General features: G+C 41.7%; 2 protein-coding genes across 13 annotated transcripts in view; both read left to right on the top strand.

The window, feature by feature from the left end:
• Window positions 1-12879, top strand: part of SEC16A (SEC16 homolog A, endoplasmic reticulum export factor) — a 31437-nt gene extending 18558 nt beyond the window's left edge. For 4 of the 9 annotated variants that reach the window (XM_068915375.1, XM_068915372.1, XM_068915370.1 and 1 more), the window contains 17 exons: window positions 224-335; window positions 639-744; window positions 1251-1391; window positions 1519-1632; window positions 2298-2502; window positions 2692-2940; window positions 3576-3664; window positions 4939-5097; window positions 5748-5825; window positions 6089-6145; window positions 6862-6973; window positions 7308-7445; window positions 8088-8191; window positions 8597-8671; window positions 9290-9349; window positions 10257-10331; window positions 11216-12879. In XM_068915375.1, coding sequence (XP_068771476.1) covers window positions 224-335; window positions 639-744; window positions 1251-1391; window positions 1519-1632; window positions 2298-2502; window positions 2692-2940; window positions 3576-3664; window positions 4939-5097; window positions 5748-5825; window positions 6089-6145; window positions 6862-6973; window positions 7308-7445; window positions 8088-8191; window positions 8597-8671; window positions 9290-9349; window positions 10257-10331; window positions 11216-11284 — 1943 coding nt within the window. In that variant the 3' untranslated portion in view covers window positions 11285-12879. Of the gene's footprint in view, window positions 1-223; window positions 336-638; window positions 745-1250; window positions 1392-1518; window positions 1633-2297; window positions 2503-2691; window positions 2941-3575; window positions 3665-4938; window positions 5098-5747; window positions 5826-6088; window positions 6146-6861; window positions 6974-7307; window positions 7446-7578; window positions 7755-8087; window positions 8192-8596; window positions 8672-9289; window positions 9350-10256; window positions 10332-11215 lie in introns of those variants that run through there. The other 5 variants (XM_068915376.1, XM_068915369.1, XM_068915368.1 and 2 more) reach the window with 4 other exon arrangements.
• Window positions 12880-13371: 492 nt separating this feature from the next.
• On the top strand, window positions 13372-24652 carry INPP5E (inositol polyphosphate-5-phosphatase E). 4 transcript variants are annotated; one of them, XM_068915377.1, is made up of 11 exons: window positions 13372-13595; window positions 13873-14925; window positions 17105-17228; window positions 18068-18165; window positions 18846-18970; window positions 19126-19245; window positions 19629-19736; window positions 20763-20924; window positions 21271-21386; window positions 21901-22037; window positions 23198-24652. In XM_068915377.1, the coding sequence occupies exons 2-11, from the start codon at window positions 14069-14071 to the stop codon at window positions 23328-23330; spliced, it is 1980 nt and encodes a 659-aa protein (XP_068771478.1). In that variant the 5' UTR covers window positions 13372-13595; window positions 13873-14068; the 3' UTR covers window positions 23331-24652. The 4 variants fall into 4 exon arrangements, 2 of the variants coding, with proteins under 2 accessions (XP_068771478.1, XP_009664018.1); XM_009665723.2 differs by having other exon boundaries at window positions 13372-14925; XR_011135670.1 differs by having other exon boundaries at window positions 13388-14925; window positions 20763-20892.
• Window positions 24653-24694: the final 42 nt, after the last annotated feature.

The following is a 24694-nucleotide window of genomic DNA, read 5'->3' as shown; positions in this document are numbered from 1 at the left end:
CTTGGGGAATGAACAGGGTGACGATTGAACTGAAAATTTGAATTGCTGAGCTTACTTTTTTTTGGAAACAAACAACTGCTGCTTAAAATGTAAAATGGAAGTTCTATGTGGGCTTTGTCTGTATTGTGAAGGTATATTCGAATGCAAAAACAATACGGGACACTGAATTGTGATGTGCCACTGAGAGAGAATGTTCTGAGTTCTGTCTCTTATTTTTCTACAGCTTCTAAAGGCCTTCTGGATGCTGCTCATTTTTGTTACCTTATGGCCCAGGTCGGATTTGGAGTTTATACAAGGAAAACAACAAAGCTTGTCCTAATTGGATCGAATCATAGGTTTGGCTTAGGGTTTTTTCCCCCCTAATTTGTTCTAAAAGAAAAAAAAATGACTTTTTACATATGAAAATAAAAGCTTAATAGTTTGAGGGACTGAGTGGCAGTGCTCCTGCTATCATCACTAACCACGGTTGTTTGCGATAACTCTTTGACTTCTCCTTGTTTTAAGAGCGGAAGTTATTGATGCTGTGGGTCTAATAGCGCTGCTTCTCATTTTATTTCAAATTTACAGATCTGTATTTGTTGACAGTATATATACTCTCAATGTCAATTCATATTTTTCCTTCCCCCGTTCCCCAACAGCTTACCTTTTTTTAAGTTTGCCACCAATGAAGCCATTCAAAGAACAGAAGCCTATGAATATGCTCAGTCACTAGGAACTCAGCCTGCCTGCTTACCCAATTTCCAGGTGAAGAGTTATTTCTTACTTTATTTTGGCAAGTTTTGTCAGTTGTTCGTATCTCACGTATGCTGTATCCCGCATAGAAAATATTTTATCCGTTCTAAACTGATATTCTCGTAGGTAATGTTGTGCAGGGTAGCATTTCTCTGTTGTTTGTCACTGAATCAGCCTTTTTTCTGTTTTCATCTATGCATCTGCACTTGAGAGTTGTAAATTCTGTTGCTATCATAAATCTATATCCCAAAAGAAAAATCCAGTGGGATTTGTTTGCGCTAGATAGATTACTCCCATAGGATACATTGGGTGGAAGAAGAGGATTGAATGTGGGGAGAGGTTGGGGTTGGCAGGCAGGGCCAGAAGGTGCGCTGTTTTTTTTTTTTTTTTTTTTCTTTATCTACCTAGAATAGATACAATGGGATATCTGAACTTTGGACTGAAGTGACAAACTCTCTCATTTGATATTTCTAAGAATATTCTGATCACTTAGTTTTTCACCGACTTGCGTTCTGTAGGTTTTCAAATTCATCTATGCTTGCCGCCTAGCTGAAATGGGACTTGCTGCTCAAGCTTTCCATTATTGTGAAGTAATTTCCAGAACTGTCCTTAAAGATCCGCATTACTATTCACCTGTGCTTATTGGCCAGCTAATCCAGGTAACATGGATGAATGTTTTTCAGAATTAAGTATTTATGGCTTCATATTGTAGGTTATAAGTTGTGACTAAAGTTGCCTTCTTTTTGGCCTGTTTAAGTTAAACTTTACAATTATTTCTTCTTCTAGATGTCATCACAACTACGCCTGTTTGACCCGCAGATAAAAGAGAAACCAGAACAAGAGTCCTTTATTGAACCTTCATGGTTAGTAAGGCTTCGACATGTGGATGGACAGATCAAGGTACAGAATGTATTTACCAAGATGATGTATTACCTTTTAAGGTTTAATGTAGATCCAAATTTTAAAATGTTTTTGTTTATGCTACTAGTTATAGAAACATGAAATGAATATATCATAAGGTCACTTTGTAAAATGCAAATGTTATGATTTAAACTAAGTGGATGTTTCATACTTTAGTGCCCTAAGATTCATTGCAGAATAGTTAAAGGATGGTGTACATTATGTGAGAGACTTTCCTTAGCACTTAGTGCAAGGAGAATTGGAAGGCTTATTAAGTTGTAGTAACTCCTGTACTAAACAAAGGCTCTGCTTGCTGGGAAAAAAAAAAGAAAAAGGAAGCTGTGTGTGGATTAGTGTAGCTAGATTGTGTAAATTTAAAAAAAAAAAAAAAAAAAAAAAGGAAAAAAGAAAACGGAAGGGAAGGTATATCGTTTCTTTACAAAGGTCTGTTAGAAACTTGAAAGCTCGATCTAATTAACTTCTGTGAAAACTTCTCATTAAGTGTTTTGGTTGAACTTGACAAATGGCTTACAACTAACTTTTCTGGCTAAACGCTATCAAATTATCTGTGCTGTTTTCACTCTAAGCTTTTTCCTTGCTATGTGTTCCCCTGCTTATGAACTCATAATCTGATAGAGTTAACAAGACCTTGCTTTCTTGTGCAGGAGGGTGCAATAGCTTATAACGCAGACAGATCCACCCCACAACAGTATGCGTGTAGCACACCAAGCTCTGAATTAGACCGTGCCAGTCAGTGTGATGGAGCAGGGGTCGGCCATGACATGGGTCCTGGTACAGAAAACGCGTTGTTAGCATCCTTATTGCCTGGTACGGCACAACAGATGCAAAGTGTGCAGCTGATGCCTTCAGGTTAGTGTTTCATATCCTTCTTCATGACAAAGGGAAGAAAATTAACATTTGGGTTTCTAGTATAAGAAACCTCTTAAGAGGGTCATGGAAACAGTGAGATGTCACTTGTGTTATATCGTTTAACTGGCAAAGGTTCACACGGTGGAACTTCCATTTAGTTAAAACTCCTCTAACTTTTTTCTGCTGCAGCACCTCAGACGATCCTTGATGGGTCGGCTGCTATGATTCCTCCTGCTGACCAGGAAGCTGTTCGAAGTGTCCCTTTCTATTCAGTGGGTCCTCTGCCCGTTGGTCCAGGACCTGGCTTTGCACCTCCAGGATTTCCAAATCAGTATGGAGCTGAACCATCCCCGCTCTATCTGGGGTCGACAGTACCACCAGGAGGGCCACCGCAAGAAACTGAACCACGGTCAGAAGAGCCTGCAAACCAGGAAACAGGTTTGACATCTCTGTAAATCCCTTTCCTTTTCTAAAGGAAATAAAATATTTAAGGGGATAGTGCAGAACATCTCAGTATTTTAAAAATAGTGAATCAAGTCTTGGATAATGAACCTTAAAGAAAATAGGAAGTTACAGAAAATCTGTAAGAAAAATTTTAGTATTAATCCTGCCTATTGGGTATAGCTTAAAAGAGAGGTTAAAATCTTCAAATTATGGTTTAGTCCCAGCAGGTAATTTTCTGTTTCATGGAGTCACTGAATAAACTGGCGTTGGCAGTTGTGTTTGCAAAGTCTGTGACTGGAGTTTCAGGGAGTTCTGCCTCTGGATATCATCTTCAAGGACCCTGATGAATTTTAATTCTCACATGTAAGGCAGGTGTACGCAACTTGTCAGAGCTGCGTAAGAGATGCGAAGGACCTTATACTGCTCCATACTGATGGTTGCATCCCTTGACCTGCTCTGACCTGTATTTAGAACAAACCTAATACCCATCCAGTAAAAAAAAATCACATCAACTTCAGTGCGTGTTCTTTAGAAGCTCAAGTTCTTTACAGCACAAGACTCCTAACTAGTGGAAAATTTTGCATTTAAAAAAGTGTTTTCATTAACATCATCTAATTTTACTTTTTAAGGAATGCAAAGAATTGCCCCAGAGTCTCCTTCACGAAACACTTTCCCGGATCAGAGAGAGGAGGATTTCTATGGCAGAATGGCTACCATGGTATTCTTATTTCATACATTTCTTCAGCAAGCGTTAGCATTATTCTTGGTCTTTGCAAGCCCAAAGTGTATTGGGGCATTCCATAATGGTCTCTGGCAGCAAGATTCAAAGCTTAATTTTTTTTCCTCCTCTCTCCTTCCCCCTACCCCCGGTGGAGTAAATAATGAAGAACTACTAGATAAATTTTAGCCCTGATTTTTCTTCCTTTAAGGCAATTATTAAAAGTAAAAAATAAAAAGTAATGGAAAAGTAGTAGTAGATGGAAAATCAAGCTTGTTGTCTGGAGAATTTCCTTTTTCTTTCTCTACCTGCCTTCCCACCTCCCAAAATGATCCTCTGTTGTCGGGAGGCTCTGTGGCATGCATCAGTGAGTGAGATGACCAGACCGTAGTGACCAGTTCTGTGGCTGAGTTTTAAAAAGCACAGTATTGACTTGCATTTAGTCATGACTAGTAAAGTGGAAGGCGTTTATCGAAATGCCAAAACCTTTAAAGCGTATACTGTTTTCACTATTTAAATATCACTGAAGTTATCTCCTGGAGAGTTAGTTTAGTCTCTTGAAGTGACAACTGTTTAAAAGAATTGAAACAAACATTTTTATTTGGGATGCTTAGCAACTGATAAAGGCTGAGGAGTGTTTTAACTGGAAGTTAACTATTCCAATTAAAAGCAGCAGTGAAATTCTTAGTGCTAGAGTTGCCATGTGAACATTAGAGGAACAACCTACTGTTGAAAAATAGAATGCAGCAGCCACTTTTGGCTTTTGCCGCAGTACAGCATTGTCTTACCTTGCCTCTCATGGGCTGATAAAGCTGTATAGCAGTGCCTTGAGTTAACCATTTATTTAACGGACCGGTTACACGATAGAGCAACTACTTAACCAGACTTCATTTCTTTTTCTCTGCCTCATACTTGTCAGAGGACACAGAAGTACTCAAATAACCAGCTTGAACATCTTGTATAGTGTGGGAAATGGTAATAAAAAGAATGTTGTGACAGATACTTAACACTGCTTGCTTATTAAATATGTGCTGGCTTTATATCTAACCAAGCCCCAGGACAAAGGTCCAGATCTGCATCTCAGTCTTCAGCACTTAGGGTATGCCGTGAGCAGGCTGTTTCTTTCACTAAATCTTTGTTCTTGTCTGTTTTACTTTCTACTGGAGCTTTTGTATCTCCTCCTGTTACTAACTTTTCAAAGGAATTTGTTTAGCAAAATGAAACGTAATCCATTCACTCCAGTAGTGAAGACTTTGTACTCCCCTGTAATACAGGGCTATGGGCGAAGATCTCGGACCACTTCGGAGTCCTCTGTCCATTCTGTGGGACGAGAGAGATCCAACTCTGCAGCAAAACAGCCCTCTCCTCCTCCATCCATTCCTGAAAGGAAAGAGACCAAAAAAGAGATAAAGAAGGAGCCAGCACCTAGAAAGGTAAACTTGATAAGAAAGGTATCTATAACTAAAGGGGATTATTAGTATATGTGATAAATCAGTGCCCTGAGTAAACTGTCAGGTCCTACTTTTGTTTCTGCTATTGCAACTTCTACGTCATTGTTTTCATATATCCAAATTCAAGATTGTACAGAGTGCTACCACTTACTGCCTTGTACCCGTGCTGGAATATGACTTGCATTGCTCTGCTAGCTGCTTTTTTACATTGGGAGCTAATTCAAAGTCACTTTCCTTGACTAAAACCAATCAAACCTCTTCTCTTACCCTCCCCCCACCTCCTCATCCACCGCAGTGGATTTAATCCTAGGATCACAGTCCTTGTTTTATTCCCCTCTTTACTTCATTTGTGTATGCTGGCTCTTACTTCCTAGTTTTTTATTTGAGGTGTATCAGCTCTGACTCTGCCCTTCTCGTCTCCCTCTATCAAAAAGGTATAACTTGGATTAGCTGAGGGCATCTTTCTCCTGTTTGTTTCTTTTTGGGGGGTTTTTTGTTTATTTTGTTTTGTTACAACTCCTTGGGCTTGCAGTTGAAGACGCTAAAAGAAAATGAATTGTTACAGTGAGTTTTTCTTTGCATCTGCTGTAAGCAGAGTATTGAGAGAATTAACTAGACGTATTTATTCTTAGACTGGTGGAAACTGGCTTCGCTGGCTGATGGGAAAAGGAAAGAATGAAGCTTACCTTCCAGATGACAAGAACAAATCAGTAAGGCCCCTAAATCAAAAGACCTCTATATGTTTTAAGTTTGTTCAAGTCGTTTTTCTAGATGACAAGTGAATGTTGTTTTGACAACAAGTAAGCAAATGTTATTACATGCAAAATTTTCAAAACTATCCTTATTCTGAGATGGCTTTTTAAAAAAAAGACCTTTATAAAGACCTTTAATTTGTGGGTTTTTTTTTTTTTTTTTTTTTTTGCCTAACCAGCTTTAGTTGAATACCTAACCTTTAACTGTGATTTCATTGTAGATTGTTTGGGATGAAAAGAAACAACGCTGGGTTAATTTGGATGAACCAGAAGAAGAGGTAAAAATCTGAGGACTTTGTTTGCCCAAGTGGAAAACGGTGAAATCCGTACTTATGTACAATTTTCTGTAACCTGTTTTTGGCTCTTAAGAGCAGCATCTTACTGAATTTGAATTAAAATGTGCAACATTGGAAACTAATAAGCAGGTTTCATGTTTTTGTATGCTACATCTTTCTGGAACCGTTTCTCTCCTCAGTTACTTGTGTGTCTGGGTCCAGTAACTATGATAGAATTTAAAAATGAATTTACTCAAAGTTTTAGTCCAGCGTTTCTCTTCGTAGAAGCTGACATCACCTAGACAATTGCCTGTCAATTGGTTTGCTGCACACAGAATAGAGGGGAAAAAGGGAGGAAAAAGTCTGTAATTTTGAAAAAGCAATGCGTGCTGAAGCAAAGAGTCAGCCATCCTGTCCATCCTTGTCCTTCAAGGTCAAGTATTCTAGATCTGTCTCAAAACACAAACAATAAGAACCGCTGGTGTGGATACTCCTTTTATTGTGACTGTAGATGGTTTGTAAAGTTCCTTGAGGTTAGATAAGGACTTGTCAGATTTAAAAAGTTGAGGGTTGGTCTGCGCTACAAGATTTATATCCATATATCCAATTTTACGTGCTCTGAAATAGATAAGGAATAGGAGAAGTCAGCTGAAAGCTTGTTTTAAAATTGTCAGTCAAATGTGGTTGGGTTGTTGTTGTTGTTGTTGTTCTCCCTGCAGAGTAAACCACCACCACCACCTCCAGCAGGATTTCCTAAAGTTCCTCAGGCTGCTCCACCCGGACCTGGTGGCCCACCTAGTGCTCCTGTCAACATGTTCTCCAGAAGAGCAGGTAATAGTCAGCTTTACTGCTTGGAGTGTGGAAGACTTCGGGCTTTCTCTTGCATAAAGTCTTAAACCAGAAGTTTTGGCTCTTCTGAAAGCGTTTGAGAACAGTTGGCAACTGATGCCATGGAGCTGTGGCCGATGTTGACTTTGCTGGTGCAAAATTTCTGTATTGTGATTGCTATCGCAATTGTTTTGTGACTTAGGTGTTATTGTTTGCATCCTCTGGGCATCGTTTTCTGATTCTGAAAGATGGTGTAATCAGCTGACTGTTCAAAGTAGGCAAGGGTGTGACTAATACAGTGGCTTATTTCTGTTATTTCTGGATTTTTCTGTTTTAGCAGGAAGCAGAGCTCGTTATGTTGATGTCCTGAATCCAGGCGGAACTAAGTCAAGTGCTGCTGTTCCTGCCCCATCAGACCTATTTGCTCCTTTGGCACCGATGCCAATCCCTGCAAACCTCTTTGTACCAAACTCAGGTGTGTCATGAGTGGATAAACTTGTGAGAAGGATGTTTCAGAGTACCTTTTGCCAGTCTGTGTATTATGTAGCCTTTAATGAACACTTGTTAACTCAATGCACTCTTGTTAACTCTCTTTTTTTTTTTTTTAGAGAAATCACTGTGCAAACTGCAGTAAAACAAATTAACAAAGCCTAATTCTGCGCTCCACAGGGTGGTTTGTTGTGGCAGAGCAGCTGGGCCATCTAAAAAGGAAAATTTGAACTGTGCAGTATTCCTACCGTGCCAAGTATCTATTACTCCCTTCTGGCATCTGTTTCTAGTTCCAGGATTGCTATTTGGAGAAAGGAAGGGAAGGGAATGTCTTACCTGCACATTTGCTTGCTAATCTGTTTTTTTGCTTTCACCACGTGCTGTATTACATGTAGTGATACTGCATGCGGATAAGCAAGGTTATCTGTACGTGCTGTATGCGTCTCCTGCTTTTGTAGCAAGACCAAAGCATCTGGAGACATTAGCACTGTCCTCTTTAAATTTATCTCTTTTCCTGGGAGAAGATTGGTACTGTAGAAATTCACTTCTGCTGATGACCCTCCTTCTCATCCTGTCAAGTCAAATACCCTGATATAATGTGTTTGGTTATATCCTGCTCCCTCTGTAGTCCCAGGGGAACCCCAGCCTATGGAAGGCAGTGGAGCAGCAGAGCAGCACGCATCAGCTGCAGATCAGACCAACACAGATCCTGCTGCAGCTTCTGATCCAGAGGTGGGTTAGAATGTCATGTATATGCAGGTCAAAATTTTGTTTAGAAAAAAAAAAATCATGATTCTCAATAGCAGTTTCATAGCTGTAGAACTTACAGAACTTGTTGTACATAAATATAATCCCTAGAACTTAACTGAAGAACCAAGGAAGGGAAACACAAGTGAAAATGGAAGTGGGAAGCTCACTAAAAGTTGCATTTCCAAGTTTGGCAGTGCTGCCAAGTTCCATGTATGCAGTGTGTCAGATAAGGAGCCAAGGATATAGGAAGTAGTCATATTAGGCTTGTATTTTGTAACATCTTTTTGCTTCAGTGGGATCAATACAGCAGAAATGTGAAAGAGCATCATAACGGGTCTTTAAGATACAGTAGCAAAGATAAAACAAAGGTGCATTGTTTTTCTTTAGTATTTAAACCCTACAATCCTTCCACCTGGATCTGGGCTTCCTGTTTCCAACCCTGATGGCTCCCAGTCAGGCGAGGTAAGGCTTGATTCATAGTAGTTAGCTAATGACTACTGCAGCATATTTTAACCATTAATTTGTAGTAGACTTAACCTGGGCCATCTAAAACAGTGAGTGACTGATTCAATTGACGATGAGTAGCTGAGGTGGAAACATGACTGCCTCCAAAACTGTACAGAAAAGACCTCTAAGTCTACATGAAAAGTTCAATCTCCATGTCTTTTTGTGTTGTGATCTCCTTGTTCTATATAAGTAGACTTTTACAAGCCTTTTCTAGAATGAAATGTCAAGTTAAGAGTTTGAGGGTCTCTTCTTGCCTCCATGCATGCATTTAATTTCACTAATATTAAATGCGAGGCACAAAAAGGAGACTAGATTGCTGTGTGCCAGGCAGAGTAACATTACCTTTGTTCCTACTAAATGTTTTCTGTATCTACATAATTTTGTGCTTTAAGAAGTCCTTTTGATTTAAACTAACTTCTGGCTCTACAATTTTTTTTAACTTGAAGTTGGTTTAACCTTTGGCAGAGTGAGACTTTTAAAATTAAATAAAACAACTGAAAGCTTGGGGCAGTGACATGCATGACTTTTTTTATTTGTGTTTTTTTGTATTTGTGTGTTCTTGCTGTTTTGTAGCTTTCGCGCTCTAGTTCAATGAGTTCATTATCACGTGAAGTAAGCCAGCATTTTAATCAGGTACATGTGGCTGGCTGTTCTCATTTATGTTAACTTATTTATTTTCCCTTCTTTATTTTGCGTTTGCTCAAATACTTACTAATGCTACTTTTAGCCATTTTCCCTTCTCCTCATTTCACAGAAATAACATTAAAAGTGACTAATGATGCAGTGTTCCTTTTAACGCTTAAACAGGGTCTTCAAAGCTTTTTGTATTTATGAGAGTGCACGTAATCCAGGCATGCCTTTTTTGTTATGTTTAAGTTTCTAAGTGATTCACTTAGTAATTGTGATCAGCTCTTTCCTGGGATACCAGAGGTCAGTTAATTTAAAAAAAAAAAGAAAAGAAAAAGAAAAAAAGAAAAAAAAGCAAATGCAAAAAAGAAACCCAAAACAAAACTCCCCCAACTGCTGCTGCCAGTTTCAAATCAGTAATGATATCATTGCCTATTTCATCTGCAAAAGCCCCTGTAGGAATTAAAGGAATGCTTCATCTCTGCTGTAAGATTTGAGTACTCTAGGGTCACCATAAAGGGGTGGCACCGACTTTCTGATACTTCTCAGTAAAGTAAAACTAGACACAGAATGTTTATTTTGGGGGCAAGTCCTAAGGTACTACTAACAAAAGCAGAAGATACTAATTCAGTGAAATCGCACTGGTGTCTTGTTTTGGTTTTGCATGCCTTGGATTTTCAGAGCTATTTACAGTTTATGCATGTGATGTTTTGCCAATTCCTACATTCAGCAAGTAATATTAAAGATATGGATGCAAAGCGTACCAGCACTTTTTGCAGTTGTTACAATATGCTGCTATGTACATACTGTTGGCATTATTCCTGTGAATATTTTCTTTGTGTGCCTAAGCAAACGAAGTTTGAGAGCCAGTGAAGCTCTGCAGTTCTGTAACATTATATAATCTACTTTCTAGCCTCCCACTGCACCACCTTCAGGGGGACCTTCAGCAGGAACAGTACAGTTCTACAACCCTTCTCAATTCGCACAAGTGAGTAAAAGCCTTGTTTTTACTTTAAACAAAACTATAGACTTGTTTGCCCTGAGAGTTAAGCCACGTTGTGAAGTGTTGCTTGGGTAAATCACAGGTATGCAGAACCTTGCTTTAACTGCTTTAAATCCACATCTACCCTTAAAGTAACTTGGTGTGGCCTTAAATAGCAGTACAAATTTGCTTTCTCTTCTCCCAGCTATCTTCCCATCTCTCTGAGTTTTGAACATAGTGTGATTGTGTTTCCTTTTTTCTTTTTCCCTGGTCAGCTCTCATCCCCTACAGCTCTTACATGTTATTACTAAGATAATCCAGTCTCTGTCACCCGGTTTGCCTCCCTGCTTTCCCTGCCTTCATAGCGTTTGGGAATTCTGCAAGATAAAGTAATGGAGTTAGCTGCCCTGTGGTCTTTCATCCATTCTTAAACCAAGAGTGCAAGGGTTAAAAAGTAGCATAACACAAGAGGCTGTCTCACTGTAGGCTGGGCGTCTGCTTTACAGCAACACTTAACTGTACATAAAACAAGGCTCTTGCTACTGCAGAATGAGTTTCTCATGCCTTGGTAGAACCGTAAAAATGCAAAGGTTTAAATGTGTACTGCTGTGAAAATCTGGTGCTTTGACAGACCTCTAAAATGCAATTTAGCTTTGATGTTTGCCATCACCTGACAAGCAGAACGTCAGCCCTCTTAATCTTTGCATTTTGATTTTATGTTTTACTAGCTTAATCTGGACTGTTGCATGCAGAATGTTAAATGTGCACAGTCTAGTTTCTGTCTAAGTTAACGGATCAAAAAACTTCTGCCAGCTTTATTTGTATTTTGTCTCCGTTATGAGAGAGAGTTTATTTGTAGAGTGGTTTTTATTTCTGTTCTCCTTTTTCAGTCTCCTGCAGTCACTGGAAGTTCAAGGCTGGGAAGAATTGGACAGAGAAAGTATCCAACGTTGAAGTAGAATACAATAGCTTTGTATTCGGATTCACACTCTTGTTCTGAATATACAAAGAACTCTTCAATCTTATGGCACATGCATCAGTACTAGCTTGCAGTTGACATGACCGTAATTTAATGATGGGTGATTTATTTCATGAGTCTCGCTACTCGCACCTCATCTACACAAATAATTACCAAACATGAAATATATGTAACTTTTCCTTTAAAAGCTGGCTAGAAATAGCTTTGTTGTGGTAAAGAATAGACATAAGGGAGGAAATAGCTGCTGTCTGTTACAAAAACTATTTGTAAATTGCATAGGCAATTGATTCCTTAAGTTTATTTTAAACCTACTAGTGTGACTTTCAAAGATATAGGTTTCAGGGATTCCTTAATTTCTGAAGGATGCTCCCCTCCCAATGGGGGACACACATGTCCACATTGTAATATAACACACTGTGGCCTTAAGAGGACCATGCACAATTTTAATGCTTGTAAAACAGGACTTGGTTTGTCGAGGTATGAAGTTCAAGATGTTCTGGGAAATTGCCTTGTGCTAGTTTGTTTCTTGAAAGGGGGAGGGGGGAAGAGGGGGCCACAGCTCATCCAAATAAATTGACCTATATTGAATGAAAACTGTGACTGTAATCTAATACTAACTTGATTTGGATCTTATCTAGTATGTATGTAGTTCGTGGTTTAGACTACTTGTAAAGCAAATTGTATAGTCCGAAAGAAGCTCTCTGTATAATAGCCAATGCTGTACTATTTGACGAGTGAGTGTTCTTCTAAGTGCAATATGGTTACTTGCTTTCTCTCAAACTGCTGGCACTACATAATTAAGGTGGTAACAGCTTGGAAGTTGTTTAAATTTTTTCCTGTTGAGTGCCAGAATCTGTTCGTAATACTCTGTTCTTGAATTTCCATTACTAAAATAACCAAGGTCTTAAATAGCTAACAGCTAAATTTTGAACATGCTAAAAGTAGGTGGATTAGACCTCTACCAATGGACTTTAAGAGCTTTAGGTTTAATATAGGAAATCTTGAAAACCATGATGATATGCAACATTCATATTTGCTGAAGAATCTGAATCATCCACAAAGAGAGAAAATAAACTTTAAATATTTATTAAATCATAAACCATACTTTATTTAGAATTTGCCACCAAAACTATTTGATTTTACTTGAATTTCTGCCCATGAGTAGAAAATACCGTGAATGTGACATTACCAGTGTTGGCCCCTGATTTCTTGTCTTTTCCTGAGTAATGCCACGTTTGAGATCTGGATAGCCTTACCTATGTTCTAAAAGGTTTATACGTAATTGAAGGAAAAAAAAAAAAAACTGTTTGGGGGAGTGGGAAACCTGTGCAGAATTGTCCATGCTCGATCCCAGACACTGTCAGCAGCAGTCCGTATGGTTTTCTTTTGTACCTAAGACCTGGTCGGACGTGTAGTTCCGCCGTGCTGCTGCTCGCTTTCTCCTTGCAGTAGAGACTGCCAAACATCCGAATTCAAGAAGGCTTCCTTTGAGCTGGGAGCGGCTATCTTTCCTAAGTGTAAGATTTGACACTGTAAATTCTTAAATAAAATATTTTGCGCTCTGGAGCACTTTCACATTTTACTACTTCTTGTGGTTATTGCTCTAGCGAGTGACAGTGGGATGGAGGAAACGCCCCTGCGCCCTTGGGAGCTGTGCTGAGCGCTGTTGGAAGAAACAGATGTAGGTGCTGCTGCCAACAGCATGGTATGTGATAATACCAGTCATCTTCTGGACCCCGGGTTATAATAAGTGGTGGTGTTGAAATGTGCAAAATGGGAGACTAATGTAAGAGTTTTCAGAAATTTGGGATGGAAGGGGGAAGAATGTGAAGCGTTTTCCTTCGACCTGCCCTTTGAAATGTCTGTGTGACGGAAGGCCTTTCGGAGCCGAGGGCTGTCACCCGCCCCCGGTTACCTTTACCAAACTTCGCTGCGCCGGGCGCGGGATGCGCCGGGCCGGGCCGCCAGGGGCTGCGCGCCCTCCGGCCGCCAGGGGGCGCGGGGGCGCGCTGGCGCGGGGCGCCTCGCTGGCGGCGCGGGGCGGGGCGGCCGTTGCTAGGGGCGGTCGTTGCTAGGGGCGGCTGCGGCCTGGCGGCGGGGCCGGCCTGGCCTGCGCCGGGCGGCTGCCGCCGAGGCGGGTCGTTTGGCGGCGGCGGCCTCGTCCCCCTGCGCCGTGACGCTGAGGCAGCGGCCGGGTCCATGCAGGGAAGGGATTTCCGACCATCAGCAGCGACGGGTTGGACGGGGGCTCGCTGCGCCGCGGGGCTGCCTGAGAGCGTCGGGAGGCCGAGGTGTGATTTACGCGCTGTTTTAATTTCCTTTCACGCCAACGCGTAACGCGCCGCCCTTCCGTGAGGGGGGGTCTGTTCCCGCCTCTGATGCTTCTAACAGCGAGAAATTCATTTCGCTGTTCTGCGCTTGGAGAAAAAAAAAAAAAAAGGAAAAATAACCTTGTTTTCTTCTAAGAAGGTCCTGCTAAGGTTTGAGTTGTTCCGGTGGGAGGTCCTGTGAGGAGCTTGTTTTTTCTACAGGCTTTTATTCTTCTGTGTTTCTCTGGGGGAAATCCAGGTGTTCCGCAATGCATCTGCATGGACATATGCCTTCCCTTCCGTCCCAGCTAAAGACTGAACTGTCTTCAAGCTATGTGCTTTTTCTGGCTTGGTTAAAGCCTCTGGGAGCCTACGGGGTAAGCAAGGGAGAGAAAACAATGCTGTGAGGACCTCCCCGCGTGGCACGGTATCCGTAGGTAGTACGCAGCTGGAGAATGAATACTTTAAATGGATTTTCTCAGCACTCGGGGGCATGTGTTACTCAGAGCACCGAGGGTGGAGCGGTACAGGACCTGCAAGCTAAAAAAGCTGGCAGAGCAGTGAGCAAAGGGGCTGGTGACAGCGGGGTACTTACCTTTGAAGATCCTCTAAGCGTAGGCATCTCCTTGAATGAAACGTTAAAGCTTCTACCGGATGAAGTCAAAGCCAACATGAGAATCAAATCAATCACCCCAAGACCTCCTAGGAAACCCCGGCTGGAGCGTGCGGCCTCTCTGGATGAGAAAAGCTGGAGGAGGTGGAGACGATTAAGAACTAGCCAAGAAAGCCTGACCGATCCCAACGAGACGAGTTCCTCGAACGGTTCTCTGCAGGACGCGTCCCTCAGCCCTGCCGTCGGGGCTAGGGCAGCCCCCTGCGACCAGTGCTGCGAGCAGAATTCCTTGCGCAGTTCACCCGATGCCTCAGAAGCAAGTCCCGCGGGGAAGAGCAAAGGTGGCACTGCTGACCTGGGGAAACGAGCCTCTGAGATCTCCAGTGCCTTCGGTGGGCTCCTGCGGGGGAAAGCGTTCTCGGGCAGCAAGCCCCGGCTGGCCCAAATAACGCCTACTCGACCTCTGCCGCCCATGGAGCTCAATGTGGCCTCTCACGCGCTGAGAACAGCTAATAGGATTGACTCAGATTTTATGGATTATCGACGTTATTCTCAGCGCGAGTTTGGGAGGGTAAGCAGCAGCTTGAGTGACACCAGGCTCCATGGCAGCGGGATGGTCTATGATAATTGTTCCACAGACTCCATGAAATCTACCTTCAGCCTGCTCACTCCTATTCGTGCCAAGGATGTTCGAAACAGGTACGTTCCCCAGCTTCTCCTGGCAGAGACAGTTTGGTATTTGTTACTAGGTAGCCAGCTGCCTGCAGAATCCTGTTGGTCTGAGGCAGACAACTTCTGACTGATGAATAAATGAGGAGATTATTCTGTGTTGTTTAGCTTACTGTGAAAACTTCAGTTTTAAACAGCTTGAAGATGAAAAGTTTAGTACAAATGCTCTATATTGTGTTCTACTATGTGTTGTGCATTGCTTTTCATAAAAAAAATATTTAGATTGCTGTCAGCTTTCCTGTAAACGTCTCAGTAAGCTATTTTGAAAATTAAAAAGTAGCGGTGGGTGCTAATGGTTGGGAGTAACTCTTTTTTTAACCGAAAAGTACATTGGGCTGGAACTGAGATGTTAACTGGCAGGAAAAAGAAAACGCAAATACTTCAGCTTGAAGCTATCATGCAGTAGTTGCACACACGTGCCTGCCACAGTCCTGTAAGGTGCTGAGTGTCTTCTGCAAGCGTGGAGCTTGTTTGGCTTCTGACAGGACTGGAAGCTGCTTCAGTGTATCGCAGGAGATCCTCTGCCCCAGCTGCTCTAGGAATCTCTTGAGGAAGATTGTGATTCCACTCAGATCTGAGTACAGCACTTTCTCCTGCTTCGGTCCTGACCATCTCCTCTAGCTCTGGTTGCTCATTTGCCTTCATTATTAGTTAAGTTTAAATTATTGATTGGAGGGAACTGACATAGATATTCTCATCTGCTTGTTAGTGAATTGAATCCTCTTCTTGTAATTGGCTGCAGAAGCTCTGTTTGTAAAGACCTCCCAGCACACAGCGCAAACGCTCCAGCAGGTATTATTGACAATACCATGGGGCAGGAACCATGTTACAAGGTAAAGTATACCAAGTCCTCAGTTAAAAGTTGGATGTTACAGATACCCCTCAATATCTTGCAGATTATTATGTAAGTCTGATTATTGATCCAAAACCAGTGGGAGGCAGTGATACAGGAAAAATAATTCTGAGTCAGATAAATTAAGGTGTTACTAACTGGTATAAAAAAAAAAAAAATCCAAAGACAGCTTGTTACTCGTTTGTCAGTGATGCATTTTCATGTGCTTTCCTCTGAACAGCTGTCAGAGTCAGATGAGGGGTTGGGTAGGCCAGTAGATTGCCCAGCATTCCCTGACATGCTGTAATCGTTATTTGCAGAGCTTAAGCAAGATTAAAAGTGCTTATTCAGCCTGCTCTCCTTTTGCCAATACCCCTTGCTTTTATAAGCAGTATGTTCTGTAGAGAGGCAGGTGGTGTGCGGCAAGTCTGTCTATTTGGAACGTGAAACGCTTTTAGACCTAGGACTCGCTTTTACTTGGAAACTAATTTGACAAGCTGAATTGAAGGAAGAATGTGAGTTTGAGTTCTTGATGAGGAGCACCGTAGTGCAAGAACATAGGAAATGGTGGTGCTGTTTTCATGTTTGCAAAGTAAGCTGAGCTGCTTCAAGATACTCAAATGTCAAACCAGTCTCTTTTCTTTGTGTCTGAGGTAAGCGCTAGGGGATTGAAAACCCTGGAAGGCTCGAATCCTCTGATCACATAACTTGTGCAATGTCGCTCTCACTGTCATGCCTGCGTCCTGGCTTTGAAAAGGCTGGTTTATGACAGTAGTTCTGCTCTCTTGCGTGTGAGCCATGAACACTCCATAAGGATTGTTTCCAGCTGAGGAATATTTGGGCGATGTGCACTGAAGACAAGGGCTGGCACATGGCTGAAGGGGCCTCTGAGTTGGCAACCTGGAGGCACGTTACATCCACTTCAGTCCTAGCTCCTCTGTGCCAAGGGGATAGCCAGGGATTTGGCTGATAGCATCAGTACAAACTGAACATGACTGCTGGGAGCGTGACAGGTCACGGAGCACCTTTCACGAAAGATGGTCCATCACATCCTGGTGCCTTTGCCAAATTCTTTTTTGAGTTGTTTTGCATTTCCCTGGAAGTCATTTACATTTTAACTTTGAGTTTCTGAAAGTTGTAAAAATTGGCAACGTATTAAAGAACTTTAGGCAAGCAGAACAGTATATAAATAATAAATGTTCTTTTCTTGAGCTGAAGGTATGTTCTCGATTAACACAAAATTCAAGCATTATAAATCAGTATTCCAATAGTCATGCTGTTTGCTTAGATGCTCTTTTACGGGTCTTCTGTTCGCAGAAGCTACTTGGAAGGCAGCCTTCTGGCAAACGGTGCCTTACTGGGAGCAGAAGAACTTAGCAGATATTTCCCTGATCGGAATATTGGAATTTTTGTGGCTACCTGGAACATGCAGGGTCAGAAGGTATGTGCACATAAGTCTCTAGAACTCTTGTGGCTGTGGTAAAGTTTCCCTAAGTTTATTAGAGGGACTGGTGCAATGTTTTTTTTCCTGTTCATGATTACGTTCTCCGTCAACCTGAGTTTGTCGTCTTTATCAAGTCACAGGACCCTCTCACACAAGTTCAGCTTCGTGAAAGAGTCGTCATAATGGGAATCCTCACATGTTAGGTATGAAAGCAATGAGAAGCTTGCTAGTGCCGCTCCAGCTCCCTAACTCTCCATTGTGATCAGGGTCATATGAAGATGATTGAGGGTTTAGTGCTTATGAAGAGAATATCTCTAGTAAAGAACATAACCTCCTGCCCACATCCTGGCATAGCAGAGGAATTCAAGATTGCTTCAACCGGCTGATTTAGGAGCTATGCTTGGAAGAACACAAGCAGCCCCTTGGGGGACTGAGTAAATGTGCAGGTGTCCAGCCCCACAAAGATCAGACTTTTGTCTGTCTGTAGCCACCTTCTTCCAGCTACAGCAGCCACTTTTCTGCATGAGCCCAAAACGTAACAGAGAGCATCGTTCAACGTAAAGTGGATACTAATTATTTTCTTCATTAAGAGAACTTAGGTTGGGTCATTTCTCACTTCCCCCATTTTCACGTATATATTCTTTTCTACTTGTGTAAAAATGTATTTCCTGTCTGTTTGTCTTCATAGTGTTATGACCTAGTAACCTTTTTTTTTTTTTGAAGCCTGAATCGTTGTCATATGCTTGTAGCTTTGCCTGGATTTTTCCTCTACTTCTGTAGTAAATTATTGTATAATTAATATTGCTAATTTCTTCTTTCACACCCCTTTTTAACAGGAACTTCCAGTGAATCTGGATGACTTCTTATTACCAACGGATCCTGACTATGCCCAGGATATGTATGTCATTGGGGTTCAAGAAGGCTGTCCAGACAGGTAGCAGCAGCAGTGTAATGAACCGTCCTCTTTTCTTCTTAACTGGTAGCTTTTTTTTTCTTAATTATTCTGGAAATATTCTTAGTCATATTTTCAGTATTCTTAATGAGCCACCCAGTCAATAAGTCTGTGAATTTCACTGCATAAGCACCAGGGGAAATGTCACGAAATCTGTAAATTCAGGACTTGGTCCTGTTCTCAGTGAAGCTAATACCTGTTCGATTTCATTTGGCGTCTTACCACAGATCTGAAAGAGAGTTTGCCTGTAGTCAGCTAGCTCCCCTGCAGCTCCTTGTACTCGTTATCAGCACGTGGCTCCAAAATTTCTAGTCTATCTGAGAGTGACTGACCGTAGCAGAGCAAGTTGAAGCCTCGTGTCAGTCCATGCTGTTTTAAGATACCTTCTCACTGGATCATGTTTTTCCTCAGACTTGTAAGCTGCTTGGTGCAGTGACTTTCTAACTCACCAACGTGCACAGCCTGCTGCATGACGCACGGGAGGTTACGCGTCAGGCTGATCAGCCTTTAACACAGCGTTGCTTTGGCAGAGCAGGTTCTGTTTACGCTTGCTTGCCTTTCTTCATCAGAGGGATTGCTGTCTTCTCCCAGTGCTCATTTGCCTTCTCAGTTTATTGTCTCTGGTCCTGTTCTTGTGATCCAGCTGTTGTTCTCTCCTGTAGAAGAGAGTGGGAGATCCGCCTCCAAGAGACGCTAGGCCCCCACTACGTCATGCTCTACTCTGCTGCACACGGAGTGCTCTACATGTCAGTCTTCATTCGAAGGGACCTAATCTGGTTTTGCTCAGGTGTGTGGTCCAGTATGAGCTGGAGAATGGGGAGGTGAAAGGACTGCTGCCATCAGGTGTCTTGTCCTTTTCCCCAGGACTGTCCGTCTCCTGACTTCCCTGCCCCCTGTCTCCAGAGGCTTTTCTGTAACAGCTGCTTCTCTTTCTCCTTGCAGAAGTGGAATATGCCACAGTGACAACTCGAATTGTGTCTCAAATCAAAACCAAGGGAGCTCTGGGGATCTCCTTCACGTTTTTTGGGACCTCCTTTCTCTTCATTACCTCCCACTTCACATGTGAGACGTTTACAAGCTTGGTAGAAATGCCCTGACCGAGGGAGGAGCAAGACTGCTTTACAGGAGCAAAAAGCTGCAGAGGGGTGCAGGAATAAGACAACACTGAAGTTGAAGCTCAAGATTGCTGAGCTTAGAATGATTAGAGAGGGGGATTTTTTTGTAGCAAACTTACAAAACAAGTACAAAAATGAACTCTGTGTATTTGTGTGTCTTTCTGCTCACTTTCTGTCATTGTCTTTTAGTCCTTATGCTCCCCAGGTCAGAGAATTGTGTTTTACATGCAGAAAATGTCTAATGTCCTTTGGACGTTGCTGTTATAACCAAAAATAGCTGTTGAATGAAAATGGTGCGTCATTGGCAGTACTGGGGTTTCTGTCTTTCAGCTGGGGACAGTAAAGTGAATGAGAGGAAGATGGACTACAGTAAAACCATTCAAGCACTTGCACTTCCCAAGAACGTTCCAGACACAAATCCTTATCGATCCAGCTCTAGTAAGCATGAAACCATGGTTGTGCGTGAGTGCAAGTGAACAGAGTTTGTGCATTGTCTTTTGCCCTACACTAAGGAGAGAGAATGGGTCTGCTTCTTTGAGACAGCTGAAAAGAGACCACAAGTCTTTTTGTGTGAGGTTGCCACCTGGTTTTTTTTGAGCTGCAGCTTTTTTTTTTTTCCCGAGATTTGAGAGAAAAAGCTGAAATGGAGGGGAAGGGAGAAAACTGAAAATGTGATGTATTTTCTCTCAGAATGCTAATGAGATAATTTTGAAGTTTTTTTTTTTAAATATTATGGATGTGTTTCAATTTTTTCTAAGTGTTTTCTAGAACTAGTAGAAGTGACTACTTAAAAACTTGCAAAAAGAACATTATTTCAATTCATATATATGTAGGTAAACTATATATATATATATGGATGCATGTAGGTGTGTATGTGTATATATATGTGTATATACATATATGTGTGTGTGTGTGTATATATATATATATATATGAGGTCAACATACTGTTGGCCAAATTTTACTGTTGTCTCTTAATATTCTGTTGTTAACATGACATCTAGATATCTAACTAAGCCGTTTTTCTAGAAAGACTAACTTATTTGTCTGCAGTGTAATATTAAGTTTCTGTGCTCAACCTGTTTTTAGGCCTTACAGGTAAAATTTGGTCTGTTTTTCAGACCAACACTTTATTTTCTGCTATTTTTCTACTATCGCATTCTGTGATGGTCACAGGCAGAAAACATATACAGTATTATGTCTCTTGGTAGTAAGAAGAAATAATTTATGCCTGTTCCTTAAACATAGCTAGCAGTACTCTCAGTACTAACTATGCATAATGTAGCTGTTATTTTGAAATAAGTGAGTGAGTTTCATTTTAATGAGTATGTAGCTGCATCAGATTTTTTAATTTTCCTCAAAAGTCAGAGAATCAGGAAAGAAGAGTTCGGGGTTTTTTTTCCCCGCTTTCAGAACTTTTCAGAATGTTTATTTCTATCCTGACACTTCTGGCTTGAATTTGCAGGTGATGTCACAACTCGGTTTGATGAAGTATTCTGGTTTGGTGACTTCAACTTCCGACTAAATAAGGATCGTGAGACCGTGGATTCCATCTTGAAGCAGAACCTAGAAAAGGACATGTCCAAGCTACTGGAGTACGACCAGCTTATTAATGAAATGAGTAGGGGTGAGGGACAGCTGTTTTTCTCCCTAGCCTCCAGGAACAAAGATTTCTAGGGACACAAATATTTACAGCCAATTCCCCGAAGACCTTCACTGCTTTCTGTTGTTAAGCTCCCTAAAAAAGAGAAGTCAACCATTGTCAAGTCCAGTGACAGTCAATAGGAGAGACTTCTGCGTTTTGCTGTGTATGTTGTGTAATCTCCCAAGCAATTTATTGCTCTTTCTTTCATTTGACTCCTATGTAAACTGGGCTGCAGTTTCTAGCGACCAATAGTTAAGTAGTGTTAAATAAGTGCAGGTCCTTGGGAGAAGGAGGCGTTTGTTCATGCTAGTCTCCCCCTCTCCTGCAGGGTCTATTTTCAAAGGATTCCAAGAGGCTGACATTCATTTCTATCCTTCCTACAAGTTTGACATAGGAAAGGACAGCTATGACACCACTTCCAAACAAAGGACTCCATCCTACACGGTAAGAGATGGTTTCATACCAGCATTCTCAAAAAGGCTGTTCAGCCACATACGTGCCTCCACAGGGGATTCCTACCTATATTAAAAAGCTGTCTTGGATATGCTCCCTGACACAGTTGGTCTGCAGAAGATACAGTCATGCTGAGAGTTAATATTGCTCAAGGGCAACATGGCATGTGGAGCTGGTTTGGGTGAAAGGACTGTTGGGTGCTTGAGTACAGGGAAACTTTGGCACAGACTGCTTATCTTATTTTTCCCTGCCTTACAGCCTAATATAGTACATTATCCCCTGTGCTCAGAGCTGGGCACGCAACTGTTACTGGGACTGTATGTCCCCTCAGTGAGTTCCGTGAGGACCAGACACACAATCTTCATGAATTTATCCCTATCGAAGGCACTTAATTCCACTAAGTGGTGCGATAAACGAACACGTTTGTCTCTTGTGAACCAGTGCTTCTCTCCAGGGTGAGTAAAGGGGAGTTACCATCAGTTTCCCATCTCTCTCTGCCTCCCAGGATCGAGTTGTATACCGGAGTCGGCACAAAGATGACATCCATGCGGTCAAGTACTCTTCCTGTCCTGTCCTCAAAACTTCAGACCATCGGCCTGTATTTGCCTTGTTCCGCGTGAAAGTGAGGCCTGGCAGAGACAAGTAAGCGCCCTACTTAACACCATTCCGTGTGACTGTGCATGGCTGCAGTGATTCTGAGGATATGCTCCTGCTCAGACTTTGCACTCTCTCACAAGAGTCCCTGAGAGGGAGTTAATCCGTTGTGGCTCCTTGCAGCCTGTTCTGTATTGTATACAATATACTGCCAGTGGTCAGAGCAGTAAGAACATTTCAACCACGCAGCTGAGATCTGAAATCCCTGTTGCCAGGTCTCTTAATCCGTCTGAGGGAGAAAATTGAGTCCTTTGCAGTTTATTATGAATCTGTGTTTTATGCGAGATACAGCTCTCACTGCTTTTTCTGTTGGCATGGACAGTTTTCCTCTTCTGTTCCTCTTTCCCCTTTTGGGATCAATTCTGTTTTCCCTTCCCAGTGGTGATCGCATTTCAACGTAGCTGTATGTCTGCAGAGTACTTTCAGATCCTCCAAGTGTCTTAATGTCCCACCTGTGTGTGGGCTGTGACGCTAGCTAGCAGAACCCCTTAGAAAAGTTGGTTAAGTTAGTTAATGTCTCTTTTCTGTGAGTAGCATGCTCAAGGAATTCAAGACCTAGGTATCTAGAAGTTGGTAATTTCTCAAAGCACTTGATCAGCAGTGCAATTAGAATTCGGATTTTTTTTTTTGGCTTATGGGTATGAAATACCTATTAAATAGAAGTATTGCAACACTGAAGTTGGGCTGCTAGGATTTTCTTCTGGCCTGTGTAGGAGACTAAGGTAAGAACTGCTGAATGTGAACCGTTCCAGCCTGATATTTCTGGAGACAGGAAGGCCAGTGAATACTCTTAAGAGTAAGCTAGATTTTAGTAGTTTAGCTTCTCAATCGACTGTCACTCGTGTTAAGGCTAAAGACCAATGTCCTTTATGTGTATTCCTTGTGACTGCAGGCATTTTCATGCTTAAATTGAAGGTACATTTCCCTATTACTACCCATATAATCTTCCTTAAAATGTATTGTGAAAAACCTTTAACTTGTTACTGTGGAAAAGAACTTGTACCTCTTCACTCAGAGCAACAACCGAGTGCCTCAAGAAATTAAGAATGACTTTTCTGACCTTTCTTGTATGGACTAGTTGGGACATACAGAACCAACAAGAAGAATGAATTTGTGCCCTGATCTTGTTGCTTATGTTTATGTTGCAGCATTCCACTCGCTGCGGGGCAGTTTGACAGAGAGCTCTATTTAATCGGAATAAAGAGACGGATTACAAGGGAACTGAAGAAACGGCACGAGCAAAAGGACCAAAAATCCAGCAGCGTATGTAGCATTTCCTGAACTGAGAACTCTGCAATGCTTGTGTTAGAGGTGCCCTGAAAGAGGATTTCAGGCCACAGCAAAGTCTGCAGGGAACTGTTGTCTGGTTAAGCACCTCTGGCAGCTGCTGTGGCTTCTGAAGAATGTCTTAAACCTCACCCTGGATTCATTTGCATGAGCTGATCCACACAGCTCAAGTGATTTTGCTGAGGAAAAGGGAGTCAGTTATTTAGGACATCCATATCAACAGATATAATTGATTTACTTTTAACCCTATTATCTTTGGAAGCAGCCTGATGCAGTCTCTTTGTTCTAAGATGACTCTACACAGGGTGCGCAGCCCCTGGAATTGGTATGACAGGGGGCGGATGACATAAGAAAATTTTTCAGAAGGGCGAAAACGTTTCTATGTCTGTTTGATTGGATCTACTTTGTTTTTTTTTCTCCTTACCTGCAGCCAGATGTACGGTATTCTGTAAAATGCTTAACAGGGACCAGTTTTGTGTGAGGACAGTGTTTGTTTGTTGGGCTTTTTGGCCCTCTCGAGCAAGACCTGTATGAATGTACTACAGTACATTCAAAGTGTACAAACATTGCCTTTGATTAATTATTGTATAGGCCTTCTGTTACTAAGGGGGTAAATATTAATCTCTCAAACCAGTAAATTTCTTTGGTTGTTGAGACTTCTTGAAACAATCCCATCCTCAATTCATTTGTCCTCCCTAAAGGTGATAAAACGCTGCCTGGCCTTCAGCAGCAGGACACTGCAGTTGAAAGCAATGTTCTAAATACAGCTATTATGTAATGTTCCACCAAAGTGATTAAGATATCAAATGAGTACTAAGGAAGCATCCAGAGAAATTGCAGCAAGTCAGATCAGCTCAATTCCTTTCCCTCTGGCTCTATGAGTTAAATCCCCTTTGTTTTTATTTTCCCAATTCAGTAAACTCTGAATAACTTGCTATTTTTGAAGGTAGCGTCTTTTTAAACTTACAGTGAGTTTGGTGAGGACCAGACACGCATTCTTCATGAATTTATCCCTGTTGAAGGCACTTAATTTCACTACTACAGGGACCAGTATGGTGCTGGTAAAATATAACTACAGTTAATAATGAACAACTCTCGATGGGCACAGATTGAATGGTTAGTCACCTTACTACACAAAAAACAGAGCAAACTATTTGGAGGAACTGCTGCTAAAACTATGCAACCTGCCCAAGACAAAGTTTCTGTTCTGCGGTACAGACTTTTACAGCACTGGCCTGTCTGTAGCCATCAGATATTGGGATTTCCTTTCTTTTTAAAGGAATAAAAATAAATTAATGCTGTACCTTAAACGAGAACCAGCTCTTGTTGCAGTGTTGAGAACTCAAGGCCTTTGACTG

Source organism: Struthio camelus, chromosome 20 (assembly GCF_040807025.1).
Source record: "Struthio camelus isolate bStrCam1 chromosome 20, bStrCam1.hap1, whole genome shotgun sequence".
Taxonomy (NCBI): Eukaryota; Metazoa; Chordata; class Aves; order Struthioniformes; family Struthionidae; genus Struthio; species Struthio camelus.
The sequence above is the reverse complement of the archived record's forward strand: the minus strand, read 5'-3'. Positions and strand labels throughout refer to the sequence as shown.